Source organism: Sturnus vulgaris, chromosome 8 (genome assembly GCF_052056855.1).
Source record: "Sturnus vulgaris isolate bStuVul1 chromosome 8, bStuVul1.hap1, whole genome shotgun sequence".
Taxonomy (NCBI): domain Eukaryota; kingdom Metazoa; phylum Chordata; class Aves; order Passeriformes; family Sturnidae; genus Sturnus; species Sturnus vulgaris.
Genome location: NC_142250.1, coordinates 6,079,514 through 6,098,715, shown reverse-complemented (window position 1 = coordinate 6,098,715; position 19,202 = coordinate 6,079,514). Strand labels below are relative to the sequence as shown.

General features: G+C 39.2%; 1 protein-coding gene across 2 annotated transcripts in view; it reads left to right on the top strand.

Annotated features, from left to right (window-relative positions):
* The window catches only part of IPMK (inositol polyphosphate multikinase), a 38,632-nt gene extending 22,835 nt beyond the window's left edge, over nucleotides 1-15,797 (top strand). For both annotated transcript variants that reach the window (XM_088168759.1, XM_014893204.2), the window contains 3 exons: nucleotides 477-649; nucleotides 9,148-9,229; nucleotides 10,175-15,797. In XM_088168759.1, the coding sequence (XP_088024885.1) occupies nucleotides 477-649; nucleotides 9,148-9,229; nucleotides 10,175-10,809 (890 nt within the window). In that variant the 3' untranslated portion in view covers nucleotides 10,810-15,797. The remainder of the gene's footprint in view (nucleotides 1-476; nucleotides 650-9,147; nucleotides 9,230-10,174) is intronic.
* The last annotated feature ends 3,405 nt before the right edge of the window (nucleotides 15,798-19,202 follow it).

The window sequence follows — 19,202 nt, the reverse complement described above, 5'->3', positions numbered from 1 at the left end:
GAGTGGGATAAAAAGAAGCAAAATGAGCTGCACTTCAGCCCCTGAAGGCTAGGACTGAAATGTTTGCTTCATTTTTAAAATGACACAAGAGACCATCTGAATTGCAAAACCAGCCACACAGCTGCAAAACCCTCCATTTGTATGTGGTTAGAAATGTTCTTTGTGATACGTTAATGACTTAATAAGAGCTATTAATGGATTTTATCTGGGCAATATTTTGAATTTGAATACTAGGTTAACTCATGTTAATTGTATACAATTTTTTAAACAAGAAAGCATTTAGATTTTCATAGCAATAGAATTTGTGGGTGTCAGTGACCATGATTTAGTCTGCCTTCAGAGACAAATTTGACTCTGAAAGAATTAATGTGATGTTAAGCCTTAAACTGTTCACATTCCTCCTCAGGTGCTCATCAGAAGCTATGTAATGATTTTGCTTTGACCACTGTTAACAAAAGTTTTGATTTTTTTGACAGATACATACCTAAAACTGGAAGATGTGACCCGTAAGTTTAATAAGCCCTGCATAATGGATGTAAAAATAGGTCAGAAAAGTTACGATCCTTATGCTTCAGCAGAGAAGATACAGCAGCAGGTCAGCAAGTATCCATTGATGGAAGAGATTGGCTTTTTGGTTCTTGGAATGAGGGTAAGAACTTGTTTTGTCTTCATTTTCAGTTTATGCTCAGGCCTCTTGTACCACACCAGGTACAGCAATTGGTTTTCTTAGCAAACAACAATCGTCTTGAGTTTCACATAAATACTGTGTTACCTGAATGTCTTGGTAGTGCTAGTATCAAGTGTTGTGTGAAATCTATTCCAAAGCACTGCTCTGATTCAAAACAATTATTTAACTTGGCTGTGTCCATTAGAGCAAGCTATTTGCAACCTGGCTACTCTGTATGTATACAAGAAAGGGCCTGGGTATTTGAAACTAAATATAGTTCCAATTAATTCTTCACCACCAGAACAGATAGTTAAAATTATTAGGAGGTTTTTTGTGTGTTTGTTTTCTTTCAGGCTGATATCAGAGATTTACATACTGAACCAGTCTCTCTAATAATTTAATAATGAGCTGTAATCCTCATTTTTTATCTTGATACTCTATTTTTAAATAAAAACAATTTTACATAATTTTTCTTTCTCTTAGGGAAGAGTAAGTAAGCTCTCAGAGGTGATGCATATAGCTGTGAACAGCTGCTTATATTTTGTGTTTTAAAAAGCTTTCCATCAAAAGGAAACGTCTTTTGATATTTACACACTCAAGGAGCAGCTGTCAGGGGAAGGTTAGTTGGGCATGCAGACATCTCTATTAACGCTCAGTGCTCTTAGAAATACTAAGAGTGAATATGCGTGTATTGGCTACTTTAAAACTTCAATGTAAAGAAAAGCTGTATGGAACATCTGTGTCTCAGTAAGAGAAACGTGTTCCTGAGCTCCTGGTGGAATTCAAAAGTAGTTTTTTCTGCAATGACAGGTACAGGAATAGTTTTCTTTTTGATGTGAGGTTTATGTTTTTCTTCTCACACAAAAAGCCAGAGCTCCTCAAGTTCTGCATCAACGTGCATTAAATGGCTGGAGACTTTGATAAGCTTCCCCTTCGCTGTTCAATAGCAACAGCAGCCAGATTGCAATGCATTATTGTTCAAGATAATTCTAATATCTCTGTAATGTTTTGTGCAGAACTGCCCAGCCTCCCAGCCCTTAACTCTGCCTAGAGATAAGCCGCTATATAAATTGTAGTGGTCATGGGTAGTAATTACGTAAGCCTATGAGCAAGAATGTGGGAGTTAAGTCAAAAAACAGCCAAACAGTTTGGATGGAAAAGGAAGGTTAGAGATTATAGCTTTGGATTTGGCTGATGTTATTATGTAACCTTTCTTATCTCATTTATGAAACAATGCTTCATGTCCTTTGTTTCATGACAGTGCAAAAGCAGTGATTGATTGCTTCTCTGGTATGCTTGTGACTATTGTTTCCAACATTCTCACTTATTTGTGTCTTTGTCTGGTTGCAGATTTTTTTTCAATTCCCTAATTCAGACTGCATGTATAATGATGATTCTCCCAAGTAGTGCAGTTTTCCATTCAGTGTAACTAGATGAGATTTGGATTTTTGCCTTTGGCACCCAATTGTGTGTTGGAAGTTGTTTTCCAAAGAGAATTGAGAAGGTTCCTTCTGCCCTCACACAGCACTTGGCAAAGTCTGAATTCACAAGGCATATTCTCTGCCTCTTGATTATGGCTTGTCTGCTTGCTTTATTTTTGCAACATTCTGGCCATACTAACTACATGGATATGTACTGCCCAGAACAGCTCACATGGTGGATGAAACTTGTTCCTGCTTACTGGACAAAACATGATGTAACAAGGAAGTACAGGGGTTTGGTTTTAATCTCTCCATTGAATGTTTTTTTACCAGAGAGGTGGGCTTGCATGGTAAATTTTTACAAGACCAAGAAGGAGAGGGCCAGGAAAAATAGAAAACGTAGCTTCGCTTTTTCTAAAGCACCCATAGTATAAGTTGTCATGAAGAGATACGAGCAAAAAAGTGTTATAAGTGGGGTTTTTACCTCAAAATCTATTTACAGGGTATTTTTTCCCAAAAGGCTATCGAAACAACTTTTTCTTATGCATTGGTAAACAAGCAGTCATCTTCATAATATATAATATAAAATATATAAATATATATTAAAAATACATAAATATAAATAAATATAAAATTTATAATATATAGAAGTTCATATATAAAATATGGATGGTGTGTCCTTAAAAATAGGAATCTCTGGTCTAGCTAAGCATCAATTTATGTACACAATTCTGGCATTTGACCTGTGTTTAGCTTAACACACTGAATAGACAGAATAAATGCATGGAAGCACATTTAGAAAGCACAATTTTTTTAATAACATTGTTTAAAAACACAATTCTGTACTTGGTGGAGAAGTTCCTTTCTCTAACAGGTGCCCCTGGAAGTGTTCAAGGCCAGGTTGGACAGGAGATGGAGCAACCTACTTTAGTGAAACATGTGCCAATGGCAGGGGATTGAAACTTTGAAACCAGATCATTCTGGGATTGTGTCAGAGTGGACATGATTTGTTATGAAAGTAGTTAAACTTTATATAGAAGCTGGAAGTCTCAGGTACTATTGCAATAGTAAAAATACAAATTGTAATATGGTTTCGGTAGCAGATGTATTAACAGGTAAGAAATCTCTTCGCAGCATGGGCAATGTTAAATACAGGGCATTCTGCATTGCTGTTGAGTACAAGCACAGTCTGTGGGCTGTGCTCTCATTTCAGATTCACAGTCCTTTTGGAATCCACAGTTCCCAGATTCTGGAGATTTTCTTTTGTTTCCAGGACATCAATTGCAATCTCACTTACTCCAAAATATTTCTGAAACACTTTTTAAAAGCACAAACTGGTCATTATGTAATTTTACCAGTATAATCCATAATTCACTTCTATTGTTTGTGCCTATGAACATGTAGGCAGTAATGTATAATAACCAAAGCTGGTTTTACAAGAGCATTTTCTAATCTACAGCACGTGATTCTGCAGGGTATTTCCAGATTTACTGTAGCTGACTATTTTATGAGGTTTTTATGAACTCCTTCTAGTATTATGGTAATTTTCAGTTATGAAAATTAGATTTAGGAGGGAAGATCTAACAAGATTTAGGAGGGAAGTCATAAAAGTATTAAATCTTGCATCTAGTGTTCAGATTCTTCTACACTAAAAAATTACCAGAACTGGGGTTTTTGCATTTATAAGTCTAATTCAAGCTTTGATGTTTAAGAAAACAAGAAGACAAAGCAAAGCAAAACCCAAAAGAAAATGAACCAAAAAATCCATGAAACGATAAGTAAATAAATAAAATCCTAACCCAAAGAAACCAACCTAAAGCCCTGAAAAAACCAATCTTCCAAGCTGGAGCAGGTGGTCTTTTATTACATAAAAGAAATTTATTCTAATGAGATGCTTTGTGGAAGTTCTGGTAGTCCAAAATTACTGTATTAAGCTATTTTTAAGATGATTCATGATTTAATTGTAGCATTGTCATTTCTTTTATTTAGGAGATTAATAGCTTGCTTTTTCACTGAGTAAATGTCAACATAATTTCATTCTACAGCTTATTTATGTAAGGACTTGACTAAAACTGTACTGTCAGAGCATTTGGGGGTGCACTTAGTCATATGAAGCACTCAATCAAAGTAGAAGAGAGGAAAAAAGAAGCAAAATGGGCAGTCTTGGTAATAAGGGAGCAGGGAAGCATCCTTCCTGTGCTGAATTTTCAAGGCAGCAGCAAGCAAGGATGTGTGTATTTTTATCACCTGTAGTCAAGCAACAATAATTTAAGTTAAAGCAAGGTAAAAATTTGAAAATGAGATGTTTTAATAAATGGATTTGAATAACTGGGCATGCTTTCAGCAGTACTGGTAATGAGAGAGCATTACTATAAAGCAGAGTTATCAAATAACAGAGCGTTTTTTACCAAAATTCTCCCTTTATTATTTTTTTCTTCAAATCCTTGCTTTACTTTCTTTTTGAAAAAGAAAAGATAAGGCTTCTTGAAACTCTTAAAGTCTTGCACCATGGCAGGATGAAGGGCCTGCAGAGACACCTGGGTTACTTGAGCATGAAGGAAACATGTATTTATACTGGGACAGTCGTGGGGTACGGGCAGAAGGTGCCCAGGCATGGGTGTAGGTCTTGGCCTGACACCAGGAAGGTCTCTGCAGAGCTGAGGGATAGATGCTGGTGTTGGATGTGCCCAGATGAGTTGGGGTTTACCAACTTATCCTGCTTACCTGCTTACCCCCACTTTCAGCTTGTGGCTCCTGCTTTGGTAGTAGCTGGGTACTGACCTTCAAATGCTCTCAGGAGTGCAGAGGTGCCTTGTTCTAAAAAGAAACTTCTGTGTAATGTCTAAACACTTGCTCACCCCTACCTGTATGTGACTGTTAGGTGTATTTATAGAAAAAATCTGAGGGGTAGGAAGCTCAGCCCTTGGCCCTGTGAAGTCTGAGTGCCTCAGCATCAGAACATGTATCTCAAATCTCCATGTCCTTGCTTAAGACAGCAGATCCCAAACTTCCCTTGCGTGGGGCAAACAAAGGAGCAGGGATGGGCATTGGGAGCTGCACAGGAAGCTGCTTCCCAGGTACCATGGGAATGTCAGTGCCACACAGATCCGTATCGTGCATGTTGCCAAGTCAATCCTCTCTCTCCAGGTGCTCTGTAGTGTTCTACGACCTGCTCAAAATAGGTTGGGATTGTTTTTCCCAGTTTCAGTGATGTGGATTAACAGATATTTTATTGCAGATGTGAAAGAGCTCTGCAAGTTACTGAATAGGGATTTTAATTTGTCCCAGCAGTATCTCCCTCAAATAGTTCTTAACATGTATTTAAATTGTACTTTCTGGAATTCAGGGAGTTGCCACAGTAAGTATTTGAACAGAGTGTGTACATTTTTCTGCCTTATCATGGATGTTGGTACTGAATTACCATAATTAACATTACATAACATTTGATACCTGTTTGCCTTCAGTTTAATGTCCTAAAGCTGAAGAGGTAAGATTTCCAAACTCTGTATCTTTGCTGAGACCTTCCAAGAGTTGTGATTTTTTTAAAGATTGTGCTGGACCAACTTCTTATTTTAATTTAAGGTTTCCATCAGTCCAGAAACATCAGATGAAGGAACTGTAACTGGAAAAAAGGGTACAAAAAAGAAGGAACTGTAATTGAAAAAATGTAAAAAAAGCTGTTTTGGTGTGTGAGCAGCACTGACCGAACACCTCACAGGGAGACAAAAGCCAAGTGCAGGCTTATAACATGTAAAGATAATTTCCCTCAACAGTCTGGATTTTTTTATGTGCTGACCATACAGAGTCACTACTACAGCTAATTGTAAGCTGTACCTGTTAGCTTGCTGGATTCCAGAGCCCTTTGTGCAGGAAGCTAACTGAGTGGGCATCACTTAGGATGGATTTGAACACATACAAAGGATCCCAGCCAATTCATTGAACCCGAAGTGCAGATGTATCATTGGCTACCTCATTGCAGATGTATCAGGGGTGTGTTAAGACCCCAACGAATCACATGTGTACATCCGGGAGATTCAAACCCTCTATGTTAGACGGGTCTGGGAACAATAAAGGAGCTTTTGTCAAATGGATCTCAGAGAATACTGTCTTCTCTGTCTACAACCACGACCTACTAATGTAATAAGTGGGAGCTATGTGAAGGCACAAGGAAGAAGCCTTTGCACCTCGGTTTGCAGAGCCAGAACAGCTCTGATCTTGCATAGTGAGACTATATAAAAATGGCTTATGAAGCAGGAGGTTTCTTGAAGGCAGTGTTTTGCAGCTCATAGAAAGAGTTGTCTTTGTCTTGCAGTCTACAGGAAACCTGCCATTGGATACAGAGCAACCACATAACAAGCTGTGGCAGGTGGATAAGAAATGAGATTTACTGTCTGATAGTTTCTTGGCTGCCGTTAAGGTTACAGATCTGACCTGTCGTTGTTCTCACAGAAATGGGCTAGTACAGACAGCTGCAACAACAGGGATACAGAAAAAGCTTGGTTCAAAGGCAAAACATTATTTTGGGAAGGATTACTAGCAGATGATTGGTGGTGACCATGTGAACAAAAGCATGGCAGAGCAAGAAGTTTGTCAAATAGGAAGTTGATTTTAGCCTCCTGCTCCTCCAGCAGAGCCACCCCTGTGTATTCGTGGGTGAGGGTGGAGCAAGGGCTGGTCCAAGATTGTTTCTGTTTGAGCTTGGCTTTCAGCTCCCTTGTTTTCAGAATAGGGTGTAACGTATCTGTATTTGAGTGGGGTTTTCCAGGAGTGTTCAACCAGTCTCTTCCTGCAGTTGTGCAGAGTCTCAAGGTGGTGGTAAGAGACGGTTTTTGTGATAATGCAGATCTGCTGTCCTTTAATGCCACTGGCTGCAGCCAAGCTTCTTGCTGACAGGGGGTCTTCTGACTGCACAAGGCTGTTATACATATACATTACACTCATGCTGTGTGTCTGGGACTTGGTGCTTTGTCACTGACTGTTTTGTATAGTTAAAAATGTGCTGTTAATGTAGCATGCATATCTGTCTCAGTTTGTAAGCTATATAGAAAAATATTTGGGGAATGGTTTTGTTCAAATTATGAGAAGAGGTGGAGTGGCTTATTGGGAAACCTAGTTTAGAAACGCAGGGTCTGATGTTCTGCTTCAGAATTTCTTTGGAAAACAAAATGAGCTTGCAGATCTTAATCAGCATGTTTGAGCTAGTGCCCACGTCACAAAAAAACGTAGCTCTTATGGGAAGAGATAAGGTTTTGGTAAACAAGATGATTTGGTCAGGTACTGCTGCAGTGCTGATGTCTGCAGAAAGCTGCCCCTTGTCCAACTACAGGAGAATGCTTAATATCCTTAAAATGAAGGCACAGCTAGTGACAACTTATATGTAGTCATTAGACTCTTGGTTCTCTTTCTAAGCAATATTATTCTTTCTTTAATTGCCTTTGACTTGTAGCTCTTTAAAAAGTTTTGAAACTTCTGGTATGTTTTTGAAGGTTACTTTGGTACCTCAAGTGTTTACGTAAGTAATCTTTGGGTTTCTGTGTCATATGCTGTACTTCATGCTGTGCTTTGGAAAAAAACCCAGCAAAAACTAAGTGGAGAAAAATAACTGTTCTTATGAAACCAAAATCACAGTTGTCAGATGCAGTTTTAGTATAACTTATCTCTGCTATGGTCTTCTTCATTTCATAGACGTATTTCATAGGCTTCAGTTTCTCCAAGTATCATAGCAGTGTGAAGTGTGTCTGCTACTGAGTTCAAACGTTTAGACTTATAGCTCTTTATTTTTTTAGAATAATGAGAACTGTTTACTGAGCCTTCAGTTCATAACTTAATCAGTTTCTACACACTGTGATTTAAGTTCCTCGAGCAATGAGTTAATTACTTCTATCTTTTTGTCAAAATAAGAGCTATTTGAGACTGTTCTTCCCAGTTGCTTTGCAAAATAGGAGGTGAGGATCTGTGTAATCATACTGCATTTATTGTTGTTTGGATGGGGGAGAGACATTTGGGGTGATGGGCCGTAATGAAAACAGGGAATTCTCTTTTCTTTATTTAATGTTCCTGTACCATTCCTTTTTATTGCTGCTGTTTCACTGTTGTGGAATTTATTGGTTGGCTTCAGCAAGAATAAGGCCCCAGAGGAGGGATGAAGAGCGGGCACCTCAGCAGTGTGCCCTGACTCTTTCAGTGGGATCTTCTCTGTTTATAGCAGTGAAGGGAGAGCAGGGCAGTGGATGGGGGTGGATGCCACAGGGATGGGTGGTCTGAACAAGTGCCAAGCACCAAGTTCCTGCCAGAGACAACTGCCTGCTTGGTAACACCATAATTTCTGCAAATAAAAATTGTCTACACTCTTACAAATTACACTTGGCCCTTGCTGCCTTTCACCTTTCTACTATGGAAATATTTTAGTGTGAGAGAAAATATCTCTATGTGTGAAGCAGTTTTGAATTAAGTTCTTAAGCTTGTACAATTCCTGATATGGAAAAAACTGTACTCATGTGAGTTGCCTTCCTTTCAGATGAGAGCTGAAGGACTGCTGTTGATGCTGGAACCAGCTTTTGCTTGGCTGCTGCCATTTATTTAGTGCAGCCTCATTTGTGCTGACAGTTGCAGATATGTCTTACAGAGCTGAGCCTTGGTGGTCACATACAGTACTGTTTTGCTCTTATGCTTAACAGTTTTATAGTTCTAAGAACTCAAAATAATTGCATGGAAATTTTTGCTTTGTTGTCTTACTGATTTAACAGCTGCAGTAACAGATAGGAGTCTGATAGTTTCAGGTCTCAGTTGTGATTTGCAAAGCCTTATAAGAGTCCCCTGTAATGAGTACATTGCTTTTTGTCACCACCAGGATTTCCCTAGCACAGGAAAGCTGTAGCTTGGAGCCCAAGGGCTGAAGGGAGAGTTATGGAGAGCACTACAGTGCACTGCTGGGCACTGCAAGAAACTTAAAAACTGTGAGGGCTAAATGTTTTGAGGCCTGTCGGTGAGGTGTCTCTTGCTCTGCAGAAGTACTGGTGGTTCAAAATACGTAGGGAGCCCCCTCCTTACCTCTTTCAGGTGTACCACGTGTCTTCGGACAGCTATGAGACGCAAAACCAGCACTATGGAAGGAGCTTGACCAAGGAAACAGTGAAGGACGGTAAGTAAGGGAATTGGGGTGTCAGAACTTGGTGTGCTTGGATTTTTTCATTTAAATACTTATTATACAATCGTATGGAAAAAGTAGTCTGGGTATTCCTGTTTTAAAAGTTGTTTTTTGACCTCATGTCAGATGGGTCTTTGGCTGTTCCCTGTAGTATTTGAGCTGCCTGTCAATCTGAAATTAAGTGTGCAGTTGGCTGTAACAGCAGTGCAGACTATAGGAATTTCCTCCTCACATCTCTTTTACTACTAATAAGGTGGAGATAATTCTAGAATTCAACTTCTTTGCAGCTTTGAAACTATAATGAAATAGAAAAGTATTCTAAAAGTATGACATGTTTTTATTATAAATACATTTTCTTTTCTCTAGTTGTCCCCTGTGAATATCTATTTTCTATTAGAAAGCTACTACAAAAGCACCTTTCAGTTCAAAGGACTTTATCAGTTGAAGTCAATCCATATGTAATAAAAATGCTGACATCATGGGGCTGTTTGGTGATAATTATTGCAAGCTAGTTATTAGTTGATACCTGCTCATATGTCTCCCAGCAAGAGAAGGTACACACATAAACACACTCATAATAACAAGCTGCTTGAGCCTCTTTGTGCATAGAGAATTTAATGGGTTGCTGCCCAAAACTGTCTAGACACTTGACACAGACACAGCTGACCTGGGAGCAGGAATCATGTTCATTTACTGTGTGCTTGATACATTTACTTTTACATACAGCCCAAGCTGTAGTATTACACAGCAGGTGACGTGACTGAAGGTCTCAGAGTTCTTCGGTTCACTTTGGGTTTAGTTATAATTGCCTGAACAGAAACTACTTGAATGGTGTCTGTTCCTTCAAATAAGAACTCTTCTCATCCCAAAAGAAAAACAAAATTGTTAGTTTTCTGTTCAAATTTGAAAATAATCCCAGTATGTCTGTATTTCTTGCAGGCATCTCAAAGTTTTTCCACAGTGGGTACTGCTTGAGAAAAGATGTGGTAGCTGCCAGTATTCAGAAGGTTGAAAAGATTCTGGAGTGGTTTGAGGGCCAGACGCAACTCAACTTCTATGCAAGCTCCTTGCTCTTTGTCTATGAAGGTTCACATCAAGTGACAACCATGCGGTTGAGTGATGTCACCTTGGCAGAGAAGAGAAGAGTACCCAAAGGCCTGTTATCAGGTGGAGATGTATTGGAATATAATAATAATATTCATGTATTAAAATCTACAGAGAACGGAAAAATTGAAGCCTCTGTAAGTAAAGACTTGTCTAAATTTTATGCACTTCACAAAAAGGCATGCTCGAAGAGGCACCACAGTCAGCTCTCACTAAAAGTTGAAAACATAGAGAAAGACAATGCATGGAAAACCAGCACATGCATTACACAGGAGCACCTGAATGGAAATGTTCTACCCCAACTGGAGAAAGTTTTCTATCACATGCCAGCAGAGACCAAGGAAAGTGCAAACGTTGAAGTTCGAATGATCGATTTTGCTCATGTGTTTCCTAGCAACACAAAGGATGAGGGCTATATTTATGGTCTGAAGAATCTAATCACAGTACTGCAAAATATTTTGGATAACTAATTTTTTTGCTATGTTTTTTATTGGGGGCCAATGATAAAGAGCAACAACATGAAGAATTTCTGCACTTGTAATGCTGTATAACTGGGTTTGTATTGTTCTATATTTTATTTGTCTTTGTACTTTTGGTAGAAGGGTTTAACTTTTTATAATTTCACTCAGGAAAAATATTGATAGTTAATTAGGAAGTGTGAAAAGATGAAGATACTTGAGATAAAGCAGGACAGATAAATAATAGAATGAAATGTATGTTGTTGGCTTAAGCCAACCAGAAGCAAGGATTATCTTAATTCCTCTAATGACTTTAGCATAGACGACATTTTTGCCCATTTAGCCTTGACACTGAGCCACATCTCCATTAAGAGAAGTTTATAAAATAGACTGAAACTTGTAAGGTGGAGGATTGATGGCCTCAGTACTGCCTTTGTGTTTACTGTATTTGAATAACTGGAGTAACTCTGCTTGGATTGAAATCCCATTCTGAGTGAACAGTCTCACCTGAAGCCAGTGCATCCCAAAGTGCTTTTTCACGTCACGAGACAATACTGTTGTTCTGTTGAGCCCTTCTCCCTTTGTGAATGTCTGTAGCCAATGTTCACCACAGATGAGCTACCATGTAATTTGTGTTGAGGTGCTAAGAAAATGCTGGAGTACAATACCATAATAACGGGCTTAAACTGCACAACTTCTAGAGAAACTGTTTGTTCTGAAGAATGACTGAAAGAAGGCAAATGCAAGATGTTCCAGGAAAACTAATTTGGTTTAGGAGATTATGTCAGTCTGTTAATGGAGTGTCTGATGCTATGATTAAGGAAAATGTCTCACTGTTGTTCTCATGGCCCTTCTCCAATGACATTGTTTTAAAAAGCTAACTAGTAGAATGGGGAAACAAGTGTTTTGGGCAAGTGTACAGAGCTCTGCTGGCTGTAAGCCACTTGCATTTTTGCAGTAAGCATTTGATGCTTCAGCTGCTGGGGAGCACTGACTGGAACCACAAGCAAGACAGGTGGAAGAGCCTTCTGCGAGATTGTTCAGCCTTGGAACCACTAGCTGTGCCACCGCTTGTGCCAGTGGAGCTGTGGCTCTCCCGTCCTGGGCTGCTGACACTGCAGGTTTCTTTAATGACACACAGGCAAGCTGTGTAATTTGAAAGCTGTCCCATTTCCTTCCTTTTCAGAAGAAAAATGCAACTTTTGTATGGAATGCTTGAGATCAGGATGGTGTATCCAAAGCAACTTTGGTGTCTTCTCTTCTGTATGTTGTGTAGGTGGCTGTGCTGCCATGCATACTACAGTGAGCTATATGAAAAGTGGGAATGGAGAAGTATTGCCATCCCTAGAGCAAGATTTTAATGTTTAAAGCATTTCCAGGACGCAAATGTTTGGTCATTGGAAACATACATCTTTTTCATGTGGACTTAGTGACCCTGTGGCCTTGCTGCTCTCTCTGTCTGATGTTCTGCACTATGCACTCAGCTGTGTACACATCTTGACAAGTTCTTCATTGGATATCTGTTTTCTACATGACAAAGAGATTAATAGTTTTTCAAGCAAATATGCTGTTTTAAATTAAGCTTAATTTTTAGCTGTATTTCAGAACTTGGGTTAATTGGGAGAAACAGGGTATTACTGCATGTAGAATTACATGGTTTAAACTTTAGAGCTCATATTGGCCAATGCATTGAAGACTGAAACCAACCTTTTAGTAACATGATGTTTTGGAAGTATGGAAAAAGGGGCTTGCAGGAAGGATGAGACCAGTGTGTTGAAAATTTTATGTGAAATACAGTGAAGTCTGAGGGGGAAAGTACCAGGAAGAGAGGAACTTTTTTTCCTACCTAGTATTTCTCTCACACCTTATAGTTAATATATTGCTAACTCTCTGTGAATTAATTTAAGCCATATTCTAGAAAGAGTTCGTGGTTTTGTTTGCTTTGTCACTGGTTTCTCTGTTATGGCTTTGTTGTTCCATCCCATAAATAGTCAATGCTAGAGTAGTCCAGACTGGTAGTGGCCTTGTATGATAAAGTTACAAGATTTCATAGGAAAATATGGGCAAAAACATTTAAATGTCTTCATTTTTGTCCTCTGTAATTCATCTCTTCTTGATTTTAATCCATTTTGTACCAGAGAAATGAGGCATTTTCTTCAAGTCAGATATTGGAAAATTATTAATATGCACTTAGTACCATGCACTCTCCTGTCTCTGCTTTAAGATACATGTCCTTGGTGTTTGAATGCTCTTTAAGTATTGATTGTTTCGTTGGCTATGACAGTACTTATAACATGCCTGGAATATTGTCAACCTGTCAGAATATTTTAAATAAAAAAAAATGATCATGGTTTTTGTACCAGTAGTTATTATGAATGTATTTCTGATAATTTCAAATGTAGCTTGAGTAATAATAGTATTTTTCATTGGAAATTGTGTAAATGAGGCTTGCTGTGGAGATGTTTGGGCATAGTACCAACTGTGAGTTTTAGCCTGCAGAGGCCATATATTCACACTGTTCTTGCAGATTTTAGACTTAGTGTCTCTGGTGTCTTGTGTCTGAGCCAATTGTTTTCAGTTACAGTTGGAAATGTATTCACAGAAATCATTAAACAGAATATGTAATTAATCAGAAGATGAAGAGGGAGATAGTGGGTCACTGAACTGATGTACTCTCGATGATTGATCTCCCTCTCAGCAATGCGCCTTTTGTTCTCTGGACAAAGTATACAGGACAGGTAACCATTACATGGAAATCTCTACAGGAATGGTTACAAGGTTTTTAGGTGTTTATGTCCTATAAAATAGAGGGTCGATGCCCCAGGCTACTGTGGTGTAGCTGGGGTGCTAGGCCTGCTGAGGAAACTGATGATTTTAAGCAATAAGAGTTGGATTTAGCAGAGCTGACTCTCAAAAAGGAAGAACTCATGCAGCATTGTCACTCATGGACTCTGAGAATATAAGCTTCTGAAGCCTTTCTGCCTAGGTGATGTGAGAACTGTGCTTAGGCTTACCTAAGGAGAACTTGAGTTGTATAAAGTTTTATGAAAAGCATTTATAAATGTATTTTTTAACATGGGTGAAATTTGTTACATAAATTGCATTGGAAGGTACTATACCACTATGAGATACTTAATTTAATTAATTTGTTTTATGAACTGGAGACTTTACATGTAGTTGTGATTCTGATGAAACTGTTTTGTTTTTTTTCTACTGTAATGCATAACCAGAATGTTCTTTTCCATAATCTCACAGTTTCATGGAGAACTTTTTAAAAAAATACTTAGTACATTAGGAAATCACTATTTTTCATTAATTTAGCAGAGTGTGTATATTCTTAAAATATTTCAGTGCATGTAATATTGTAAGTAATGTTAACATGCTACAAATCTAGAACCGCAGTAAAACTTCCTCACCTGCAGGTCAGGAGCTCTGGGTCTGGATTGTGCAGTTTAAAATGGGCTTTGTCAGGTGTAACAGCACCAGTGGTGAAGGAGTGGCATCACCTGCACTGGCCATGTCAGGTGTGCTGTCATGTTTACATTATGAACCTAAAATCATTGGAGTGACTTGCTCACTTCATGATGTGTAGCACAATCAAATGTACAAAGACACTGCAAGAGCGGAGACTCACATCCACACTTGCTGTTTAAAGTTAGGATTAGTTGTTTATCCTCCTAATTTCTTTAGGGTTTTTTTTTTCCCTCCATGTAGTATCCTCCTGAGTGCCCTGGCCACAGGTGCCATCATGATGGAAATTTGTATTTCTTAAAAAGCTTATGCCCCATAACTCCTCTTGAAGTGCTGCTATTGAAAAACACCGTAAGATGCCGCAAATACTGTGGAAGTACGCTCTCTCCTGAAAGAGCAGGAGTGGCTGCTGGTGGACAGCATGATTTGATGGTAGGCTTTGTCTGAGTTCTTTACTCGTGAGTTGAAGAGGATGTTTTGGGGGCAAGGTGAATGACAGCTGAACTGTGTTGAGTTTTCCTTCCCTTACTGCAGGTCAGGTGGAAGTTTGGGTTTAAGGAGGTAGTACAGCAGAGAGCATTGAGAGTTTCTAAGGAACCCTGAGGAGGACAGTGGGTCCGTTCTGTAGCATGAAGTATGGCTATGGGTAAGAATGGCTATGGGTAAGATCCAAAGGCTGCAGATCTTCAGGTGAGAGAATGTGTTGTGCTTATTCATTGGGTTAAAACAGGATGTTATCTGGGGAAGTGCATTCATCACATAGTCACAGGCCAAATCATGTCTGTTTTTCATGTTCATAGCAATCTGTATATGCAAGCTCTAGTAGAAAATTGTCATCAATGGGCAAGTATGTTTGAAAGGGGAAAATAAGCAAACTAAGGGTTGTACCGCAGAAAACATGTTTCAATAAATATCTTTTACTCTGGTCTTATTTACTGGAGATGGGCCTTGTGGATTTGGAGCTTCATTTGTTACATGACATTGAGTAGCAAAGAACAAAGGTACTTCAAAACACCTTAGTTTGAATGATGTACATTGGTTCAAGTAGTTATTTTATTTCATAGGTCACTTTTTAAAAGAGAAAGTAACTTGCAAATACAATGTGTGTTGCACCTGACTAAATGAATCTACAGTGCACAAAGGCACTTTAATCCCCTGGGAACTGTACTGGAACGTAGATGAAACCATGTGAAATTGCACCTGATGCTGTGTTGTTAATCGTTTTGGAGATTTAAAGTTCTACATTCATTATGGTTGATGAATGAATGTGTCTAGTCTAGTCTCAGTTTCTTTGATCCAGATGTCTGAAGCTGCCCTTCAATCTCCTCTGATCAGTATGTGTTTGTAATTTCATTTGCTATTTTCTGATATTCTTGGGCCACAGGAAATATATTTAATATTACCCATGTTTATTTTATAGAACGTTATACTGTGCTATCAACCAACTTTTGTAACTTAATTATTAGTGATATTTAGGGTCATTCTAATAGCTGTATATTTGGCAAATTATTAAAAGTTTCTGCAAGTGACTTGCAAGTATAATTTGTTTCTTTTAAATACAAGAAGATTATTGAGAAAAAGTTTACTTGACTATTACTTGCGCTGATCAATCCTTCTTTCTTTCCTTCTTTATTTCTCCTTTTTTTCTGTGCTCTCTATAATGGGTTTCCCTTGGATTTTCCAGGTTTGCTTTACCATCATATTCTTGTCACAGCATCCATTGCCATTGTTGGGAATACCTGCTTAGTATCCAAGAATCATCTCTATAACATATAACATAAAAAAAGAAATTCCACAATCCTTTAAACTCATCCTGGAAAACCCTTAACAGGACCACAGGAGACTGTATATGTTGTTGATTACAAGTCCTTTTGCATTCAACATCAGATCCCAAATTCTGAAAGCATGCAAGAACAGCCTTAGTGCCTTACTTTCAAGTTGGTTTGGTTTGGAGGGGGGGGATTTTGTTGGGAATTTTTTTTTATAATGTGTTGTCTTGCTTGTCTACCACAAGCTTTCTAAATGTGTTCAGTAGTATTAAGTATTGAAGTACCCATGGCTCTGTGCAGCCTTCCTTCCCATGCTCTAGAATTGGAAGAAATGACGGAGTGAGGCTGTAACTGGCAAAACTACAGTATTGTGAGGATCTAGTTGTTTTTGTGTTTTGAATTTAAAAAATTAATAGTGGTTAGGCACTGAAGAGTCTTCTAAAGAGATCCCCATTTCTTTGTTGTTTTAAAGTGAAGAAGGAATCACACTCCTTCATTGCCTACTTAAATCACTTGTCAGGGGTATTGCCTGGCTGGGGGTTACTGTCTCTGTTCTTCCTTTCACACACGTGCTTGTTTGAACAACTGCACAGTGAAATATGTCAGGAAGCTGATGCAGCTGAGAACTGCCTCAGACTAAGAAAATGCCATGTGGGGAGGTGTGGAAAGGAGCTGGGGAACTGCACAGAGCCCCCATACAGGGACATCCCATCCAAGATGGACACGGAGTTCAGGCTATCGGGATATGGCCCTGTGTGACAACCAAACCTACTATTCTCTTAGTGCAAAGCACTATTCCTGAGTCTCTGCTAGCATAGCTCTTGGGTATGCGTTCCACTGCCTCTGTGCACAGTGTGACTGATGCCTGGCAGATGCCAAATGTTACAGTCCCACCTTTCTGACACATAAATTACTAATTTTCTGCTCTCTTGGCTTCCTCAATTTGTCTCATTTTTAGGGAGAGTAGTGCCTCTTCTGTGTGGAGGAAAGACGGGCTGTGGGAGGGGAATGGGTGTGAAAGAATGTATTCATTGCAGGTAGGTCAGGGCAGCTGCAGTGGAGCTGCAGGTTGAACTCTGGGGGAGCCCGGGGCCAGAGCCTGTGACATGCTGACCCTTTGTATAATGAATGGCCCAGGAGCCTGTGGCCTTGGCAGGGGACCAGACACTCAGAGACACAACAGGAGTGGAGAACCTCAGACTTTTGTGCCAGACTATGAGGGGATAAAAGCCAAGGGGTTCCTTTTTTGGGGTCCCTCCTCGAAGGAACCAGCTGGAGTTATTTAGTTATTTGGTCATTGCACCAAGATTACATCATTTTAAGAATTTGAATGTCTGAGACTCTGCCATGGGAAACCTGGGTCCGAGCCCATAAGGGAACTCAGTCTGTGAGTGTGGGGTGCAGCTGTGACTTGATCAAGTTCAGGTGCTGGAAGAGTGACTGTCAGAGTGGCCCTGGATGCTCAGACAGGGAAGTTTCTTTATGGAATGGAACAATGGAGTGTCTAGAGAGCAATTTAAAAGTCTCACCTTTAATATCAGACATTTCTCTTATCTCCTGTTGCTGCTCTGCTGTTTTTGCTTACACTTTTCATCCTTCTTGCCATCCTCAAATGTAGACTTCCTCTGAATGTAACTGTAGTTTGTGGTTTAGAGCAGCACAAGATTTGAGGATAAATATCTAGAATAAGAACTGTGAAATACCTGCCATATACACATTTTCCTCTGGCCATCTTTACACTTCCTTTGACCTTGAACGGAGCAAATAAATCCACCTGTGTGTTGTGCAGTGTATCTGAAGGGCAGCCAGTCACCTGTTGCCCCAGATGGCAGTAAAGGATTGGTGTCAGCACACAGTTTTTGGTTGATAAAGCATAAGGAGGAACTGAATTCAGCCCATTTTTCCATAGCTATATAAACTGCAATGTGGCTGGCAATAAAAACTTGATTTTTAGCAGTTTCAGTGGATATAAATTGGGCCAGCAGATGGGAAGCTGTCAAATAGGTACCATGCCCTTGTACTGATTTTACAAAATTACTTCTCAAAAGAACGAAACAAACCAGGAATAACTACAAATAAAATGCTGACAACTTGGGTTTGGGCAACATGAACCTTTTGTTTTCAAATACTCTGATACTCAAATGCTGGTGTCTCATCTAAGATATGCTCTTGGGCTTCCTCAATACCTGTTTTTGTAAATAGACAGGATGGCCTCAGGCTGGCTGTTTTTATTTCTTTTAAACCTGACTTTTACTGAACTTCAGTATTAAAACCATTGTTTAAAAATTATCTAAGAGACATATCATAATTGCTTTTATCAGTTAGAATGTTTTGTGATCTGTATGTGGAAGATGGCAGCAGTGAAGTGGAAAAAGATCAATCCAGGCATCAAAGCAATGTATTTTTATGAGTGTAGTAGTTTGAAAGCAAACCAGTGGGAGATTCCAAGCCAGAATTACAATTTAATAGGAAAATTAAAATACAGGCAGAAAACACTGGCTTAAACTGACAGAGTCAGGATACAACCTGACACCCTGTTGGTCAGGGTGGTGGTAGCAATCCCATTAAATGGTGGCTGCAATCCTGTTGAAGTGATAAATGTGGTTCTGTTGAAGTGGTGATCCTGTAGAAGGACTTGGTCTTCCTGTGGAGGTCCAGTGGTGAGCTTGTCCTCTGGGAATCCAGTAGGTAAGGCTGCCTGTGGTGTTCCAAACCTTAGATTATATCCAGCAAGGAATGTTTGGTTCCTCCCCCTGGGCAGAGCATTTCACAATGGGATGATGTAATTTTATGAGTCATGCAGTGAGACTAGATGGCCCATTAGCAGATGATATCCTTCTCCAAGGGAGTTATCAGGGATGTGTCATGGAAGAGATAAAGTACGCTACCTCACCTGTTTTTAACACCTTATGAAGATGGTGATAGAATATATACTTTTGGTTATATCTTGCATTGTAACCTAACACAATGTGCTTGTAATTATCATAGGAAAGCTGGGCAGTTCAGACAAGCTTTTCTTTCCACTGCAGTGTTTAACAAATTAAACCAAACCGATGGCCCACACATAACTTTTGATTAAATTACAGTTATCCTTAAAGTTAATCAAAACTCATATAGCTGGATTTTTCAGTCTAATTAAAACCCAACAGCACACACACTCTGTGA